The 7,552-nt window shown below is 39.0% G+C and overlaps 1 protein-coding gene across 1 annotated transcript; it reads left to right on the top strand.

Annotated features, from left to right (window-relative positions):
- Window positions 1-641: 641 nt before the first annotated feature.
- LOC139742977 (peroxynitrite isomerase THAP4-like) lies at window positions 642-7,552 on the top strand. Its single transcript, XM_071653484.1, has 5 exons — window positions 642-750; window positions 2,259-2,409; window positions 3,298-3,404; window positions 6,295-6,398; window positions 7,433-7,552. Exons 1-5 carry the CDS (start codon window positions 642-644, stop codon window positions 7,550-7,552), a joined length of 591 nt encoding a protein of 196 aa, XP_071509585.1.

Genomic DNA, 7,552 nt, shown 5'->3' with positions numbered 1-7,552 from the left:
TTCGGAGATAGCTCATATGCACATGGGTACAAATGACCTTTCATTTTTCTCAGTTGGTCAGGCACTTCACTCAATTCAAAGCGACATATTAAATGTAGAAGCTTGCCCAACATGTTATAGCAATTTATGGAACTCGTATTCTAACAAAGAATGAACCTGTGTATATAGATGAAGTGACTAGAATGGTTCGTCAATCAACACTTTGGGAAGCATCATTTCATTGTGCTGTTTTGAATACATTAAGAAACTTTTTCTGCCAAATACCAGGCTTGCTGTCAGGTTAATGTACTGGCAGGCACCATTTATAAGCATCCATGAATAATCATAGCATTACAGATGGTTATCTCAGTGAAAGTAAAATCCAAACTGTCTCTCGGTACAAATGACCTTTTTCTGCTCATGCTCAAACTGGAACCCCGAACTGGGCGGGCAATAATATGATGGATCTAGACAGCATCCCATTCCTGTTGAATTATCAGGCTCCTCCTTGTTTTCGTCTTAGTTTATCAGATAAACACTATCACTTTAGGATCTAAGCGTCAACATGATCTTGCGTAATTCACCATGTGAACATCAAGCCCATGATATTGATAGACTGCAATCGCGGTTTAAAGCGAGGCCAGGACAAGTTCGCCAGGGTAATGGGAGCGGAAGTGGCCCCCACGTTCACACGACGTATGTATACGAACAGCCGGGTGCCGACGAGTCGGCGGGGCGTGCACACTGTGCAAGATGCTGATCTGTCGTCCGGTATATAAACTCGCAGAATTATAGAGCCTGGTTATCTGGAGCGAGATTTTCTGTGTTTTTATAAATTACACAGAAGAACAAAATAACCGGTTGAGCATACCCAGGCTGCTGGTGTTTGACATCGGAGAGTCCTAAGTACCTGTTCCCGAGTTTTGTTCGAAATTTCAGATTTACAGGATGACTTCATCAGGTAAATTGTGATTATAGTTGATACACTTTATACTTCTTTTGTTTTCAGTCTGATGCGACTCAGCTCGGTTCTGTCCAGAGTATGGTTTCTGCTTAATAAGTTATGACCATAAAGTTTGTACTTTATGGTCATAATCAAATCGAGAAGCAGTTCAGTGATATTTGCTTATAAGCCTACATTATTATGCTGCACTGTTTTCTAGTAATACTGTCTTACCAACTGTTAGCTACTAAGTATTATGTCTATAAAGTAGTCATCTGGGCGTTCCCGATTTTTCCGGAAAGGCGTCTATAGGGGTCCCAGTCGGGAAAAATCGTTGAAATAGGGGTCGCTTAGTATTTTTCCCGAAACATTTTTAATCAAGGCGACTTTCAAATCGTTCCCAAAGGATCCAATAGGGATTATATGGTGTTGGTATGGGTTTGGTTTCAACCCCTCCCTCCCTCCTCCCTAGCTCCTCCCCCCCCCCCCCCCCACACCCCCACAAAAAAACGGGTTCCAAAATAGAGGCTTGGGGTGGGTTTTGCCCGATCTCCCGAATGTGCTTATAGTTACACTGATGTGCATGTTTTGGTGAAAGCATGCCGGTCCAGGCTTTTCTTCGCAAAACATTTGGAGCCAGATGCACTACAAATATACGTCATGCTGCTATACTCGGCTCCCTTCCAATTCAAGGGAGGTAATTTTGCTGGCTTCTCTTCCAAAAAGAGGTCAAAATCTTAAACCCTTCCCTCCCTTGAAGGAGGGTATCTCCGTTAAGAAACCTTGAATAAGCATAATAATTATGTGCATCGTTAACCGCCTGTGTGAGGGGGCCGGGCGTGATGTTAAAGATTTCTGTCAGATGCAAATGACACGGTATATTGAGTCACTAGTTATAAGAGCCTCCCATTCAGTTGAAGTGTTCTAACTTCTCTACGATAGATGACCTCTTATCTTTCTGGATAATATTTATGATGGAAATACTGACACGTGACCGAATTTCCTGTGCAAGAAGTTGTCTGTACGTAGTTTCCTCTCTCTTTATGTTTTCAAATGGGATTTGGGACGAGTGTGGAATCTTAAGTATTGTTTCACAATTATCTTGTATTTCTTTGTTTTAGAAGCAGCCACTATATAGTTTTTTTCGGGTTTTTTTTTTTGTTTGTTTTGTTGAGAAGGTAGGGCTATTAGTTATTTTGTTTGTTTTTAATTCAAACTCTGGAAATGGATGTTTTCAGTTGGATGGTAAGATTAGTTTGTCAAGAAATCAGATAATGAAACCTACACTGATGCAGGCTTTGACCTCTTCTTTTTCTAATGATTGTCTTGTCTCCAGCCCCTCTTCATGATGCCGTCAAGCCGCTGAAGTGGTTGCTAGGCAAGTGGGAATCCGTACAAGGAGAGGGTTTTTACCCGACCATTCAACCTTTCTCCCTCAAGGAGTCCATTACGTTCTCAAACGTTGGGTTGCCAATGATGCAATTCAGGTACTTTTTGATTGATTGTAATCAATTAATTAATTAATTTGATTACTTTTGATTGATTGTAAGTAAGTTGCTATCTTGCAACAATCGTGACCGTGCTAAACCCTGTCAACCAGGCATTTTTCGCGTGTTTATTGTCTAGTAATTTGATATTTTTGATATTATAACCCATTCTGCTATCTCAATATAGCTGAAAGGAAACAAAGTTTATAGTTGTGTCTTATTTGAATGACCACCAGACCACAAGAAAATTATGAAAACCTTTCCACAACTTCAAATATTAATTTTATAAGTATAAGTCTGTATAATTCTAAGAGGGATCCAAAGTTTATTTGATGAAAATAGATTTTTGAATGGCTGGGATATCCAAAACAAGGGAATGCTGATAAAAGGTGGGCCCATCTTTTATTTGTATCACTTTGGTTAACTGTGTTTTTTAGATACAGTATCTCAGCCATCTCGAACCCGATTTTCATAGCATAAACTTTGAGCTTCTCTTACAATTATATGTTCTGTAACATTTCATTAGTGGTTTCTTAGTGCCTTAAAAAAACGATGAAAAAGTTGAAAGCTCAATTCTCATCACCAATACTATGCCATCCCTTTTACTCAGTTCCAATTAGTTTATGCGAACATGATATGTTTTTCCCTCATTATGATTGATATGATCATCAGGAAGTTATCGGTAAAGGTCAGAATATTTCAAATGTAACATTTATTCTTTTCCTTAACATGTTTTTTTTTTTACTGAGTTATCGTGAAAGTTTGACTTGAAATTCACGCTCAAATAAATATTTTGTTTGAAATGGAATCCATTTTTAATTCTTTAACGTCCAAAAAAGAAAGATATCGTACGAACCTGTCATCACTTTTTGTCTCTTAAATTGACAGCTCTTCAGCACTTGACGTAAAGAACAAGCCCTTCCACAGTGAGTGTGGCTTTCTCCAAGTTAACGTTGGAACCAAACGTGCGGCATTCTTGTCGAGTGTCAGCAATGGTAAGCAGGTGTCATGATGGCCTTGGTACAACCGTTGCCTTTCAGACAAAGGAAAATCAGGTTAATGATGAGGTGTTGCCATAATTATGTTGTAGATTATATCATGAATGTGAAAGACCCTCTTGATTGTGAGCATCATTTCACATCTTTTTAAAAAATGGCATAGCTTCTTCTCGTGGTTTCCAAGCGCAGGTTAACATGGGGTCAAAGTTTTGTGACTTTTGATGAGATGGAGACATGGGTGAGAGGCAGTTATATGCTTTCATCATCGCTTTCTTGTGATGAGCAACATTTTTTCTGCAGTACGCTGGGGGCAGGAACCATATCCCTCGTTCAGGTAATTTGGTGAGTAGTCAGCTGTGCTATAGCTATTACACTGTAAAAACATCGGTGTTAGATTTAACACCACGGGTGTTAAATCTAACACCGATCAAACTTCAATAAAGGACCACACCCACAGGTGTTAAAAATGCACTGTGATGGTGTTGAAAAGTGTTCACCTGACACTTTGTGGTGTTAATTTGACACTGTATAATCGTTATTTTGACACTGTACCGGTGTTAATTCAAAAATGACACCACATGGTGTTGATTTGATATTTGTTGGTGTTAATATCAATGGTTTAACACCCGTCAAGCTTCAATAAGAGACCACACCAGCTGGTGTTACTTTGGTGTAAATTTATTTTCACATTTTTTCAAAAATCTAGTATTTTAATGTAAAATTCTTGATCGTCTTGTTTAAATTAAAAATCAACAAAAAGTGCAGTTACTAAGAAACTCTTCAAAAAACAGTTTAAAATTTGGAAATGACACCCGGAGGTGTTAATTTAACACCATAAATGAGCACCGAAAATTTAACACCAGCTCGGTGTTCACCATTTAACACCGGACTTTTTGCAGTGTAGTATGGGACTGTGGATGATTTCACATGGCGGATGATGTGGTGTAAGTAATATAATGTGAAAGTTCTGAGAAATATTTCTTCTCAATCAGGATATGGAAGTGTTATATGTGGTCTTTTTCCCCACATCAATGATCAAAGCGTCAATGTGAAATGATACGCCAACTGAAACGTGATATAAGCCATAAGTATTTAAGTGATGACTGGATGAAGTAACTACGTGGCTTCATCAAACAAACGCGAGGCACATTTTTAAAAGATCGGCGAGAAAGCTGATTTGGCACTTATCTCCTTTCTTTATTAAAATATCAGTGATGTAGCTAACCGGGCACTTATCTCATTTATGTGGTTCATCAGTTTGAGGTTGCCCAACGCAGTACTTGAGTGCAGCTGTTTGTGATGTATGATTTGTTTGAGAAATTGAATGTTCATTACTTAAATACAATAGAATGTGCCATGCAATATTTCATAAAGTCTATGATATTATTTCTATAGTATAGTACTTTGATAAAAAGAAAAAACAGGAGGAATTGGAGACTGCTGTATGGGGTGATCTTTATGCCTTCTGTTTGAATTTTTCTACAAAAATAGATTAAAACTCTGAGAGATATACATGTACCACATCTGTAAGATATCACTGAAGTCATTTCAAATACTGCTGCTCTTATAAGTCCCTGGTTAAGGAGATCAGAGATCGTAAAAATAATTTGTCACTCGGATAGAACATAAAATGAAGTTCCCGTGTGCGAGAGCTGGAGTCGCAACCCATACACGTAAAAGATCCCGCTTCATTCATTCATTGCAATGAGCAGGGTATACGTTGTACTAATTTGTCTTTATAACCCGGTGAAGTGGTCCCGCCTCACACCCCGCTGAGCCCCATGGAAGACCAGCTAGTGCAGCTGATTATTTGAGCTATCCAGCCAGAGCTCAGACGGAAAAATGAAACAAACAAAATGAGATTTTTGTATGAAGATATCAAAACTTGACTATGCGACTGCATTCTATTTAAATGAAGATTAAGACTTTTGCTTAAACATTCTGTTGCATGGAGTGTGAACAATATATACAATGCAGGTAGAACTGTGTTGTTTTTTTTTTGTGCCAGTCAGCACTCGGCAAGCACACAAAGCATCTATACACACATGACCATTTATCATTAATACTTAGCAATACATCATACTTCACCTACAGTTTGTACTTCCAAACTCGACCGGGAACTAACGACTCATACAACAACAATAACTTGATTGATTTTTTTTTTAATTGTGCCTTCGAACTTGAAAGTAGCAGTCATGGTAGTGCATGCAGGGGCGGATACATGAGGAGGCGTACCGGGCGCGCGCCCCTCTATTAAAAAAAAATAACACAAAAACAAAAACAAAGACAAAAAGACAAGATGAAATGAAACCCGGAAGTAGCAACAGAAATACTTCTTTTTTTTTCTTTTTTTTTCTTTTTGCTGCCGGTGCTCCCCCTCCCCCCTCCCCCCTTTACGGAATTCCTGGATCCGCCCCTGGCATGTATAGATGTACACTGTATCACTATTGTAACATTTATCGAGGTTATCTTCGAGACTGTCTATCGATTGCGTTTAAGGCATTTCCACCATTTTCAGAAAAAAAACCCTTAGTGCTACAAAATAGTTCTAACATGTGAGTTAGGGATAGAAACAACCAACGCAAAAATGTTCATCATTATAATCAATGCTATTATTTAATATGTACAAATTGTGAGCAATAGTTATGATTATTTCTAGAATGAACCCTCTGCAGTTACGGTTTATTGAGAAAAATAGCAATATCTCCTTTATATTTTTGGCTTTATCGCGATTTTCTATATGGTAGGATGTGACACAACTGACCTGCTTATATGCATCAAAATATTTTTAATCATTGTTCCCAATGGTAAACAATACCTTGAACATCATCAAGGTTGCCTTCAAACTCGGCCAGCAACGAATAGTATCCCCTTTGTGTCTCTCTAGGTGTGGTTGAGATGGCGGAAGGGGAGGTGAACGGGACGGAGCTAAGCCTGGAGTCGACCTCTGTCAGCAACGTGTGGTTCGCCAAAGGTCCCAAGACCACCAAAGTGAGTTGGGGTGCACGGCACGAGACCGACACCCACGAGTCATACAGCCCACGAGTCATACAGCCCACGAGTCATATACAGCTCACAAGTCATACAGTTCATGAGTTACACAGTCATACAACCCATCAATAATTCGATACTACTATCAAGACCCACGAGACCGACACCCGTGTTGTATCTATCGAACTCGTGGGCTGTTTTTTTTTTTTACCTAGTCGAACTCATGGGCTGTATTTGCCTATAGGGTCGAACCAGGATACCCACCTTCCTGGTCGAACTCAGCATGGGCTGTATGACTCGTGAGCTGTGTGACTCATAGACCTTGTCTTCAATGTCGAACTCGTGGGCTGTATGACTCGTGGGTGTCGGTCTAGTGGGATGACCCCATGCAGTGAGTTGTTCGTACAGAGATCGTTTGCTGGTTGACCAGATGCCCATAGTAGTAGTAGTAGTAGTAGTACTAGTAGTATAATAATGATGATATATTAATAGTAATGAAAATTATAATGATGATAATAATGATAATAACGATAATAGTAATAACAATGATGATATAATAAAAATAATATAATAATAATAACAATGATGATAATCAACAGTGCTTTATAGCGCATGACTAGTACATCCCTATGGGCTTAAAAAATTATGAAGATTACCAGTATTCAAAAACATACAATTCCAATTACACAATAGATAATGAATGGTGATTGCTACATCATTATGCTTTTGTTTGCAATAACAATATGTTGAAAGGGCAAGGAAAACCTACTGGAAATGAGGTGGTGTGTCAAAAAAATTCTAATCTCCCATGTCGCAATAATGCTCAGAACCCCCCCCCCTCCCCACACACACACATACACACACACACTGATGTACATGTACATGTTGGTGTCCCTTCATACGCGGCAAGGTCATCTTCCTCGAACAAAGGAACAATTTTTCCTTTCCTGTTCAAACTGGTCTCCAATAGCTTGTTTTTGTTTGTGTTTTTTTTTAACTGTTTTGTGTGTGTGTGTGTGTTTTTTTTGCTACAGATCACCAGAACGTTCAAGCTGATCAATGCGAACACCCTGGAGCAAAAGATGTCCATGGCAACATCCGTGACACCAGATCTCGCTCCGCATTTCCAGATCCAGTATAAGAAGATTGAGTAG

The sequence above is a fragment of the Diadema antillarum genome, unplaced genomic scaffold (genome assembly GCF_040938485.1).
Source record: "Diadema antillarum isolate AM-2024a unplaced genomic scaffold, OU_Dant_1.0 seq00001041_RagTag, whole genome shotgun sequence".
Taxonomy (NCBI): Eukaryota; Metazoa; Echinodermata; class Echinoidea; order Diadematoida; family Diadematidae; genus Diadema; species Diadema antillarum.
Note: the sequence above shows the minus strand (reverse complement) of the source record. Positions and strands in the feature narration are given on the sequence as shown.

Bases quoted from the DNA above. Each gene is read 5' to 3' on its own strand.
- LOC139742977 (XM_071653484.1), top strand. From the start codon at position 642: ATGGGAGCGGAAGTGGCCCCCACGTTCACACGACGTATGTATACGAAC. The intron at 751-2,258 runs GTATATAAACTC...TCTTGTCTCCAG, and splicing joins AGATGCTGATCTGTCGTCCG to CCCCTCTTCATGATGCCGTC. The intron at 3,405-6,294 runs GTAAGCAGGTGT...GTGTCTCTCTAG, and splicing joins CTTGTCGAGTGTCAGCAATG to GTGTGGTTGAGATGGCGGAA.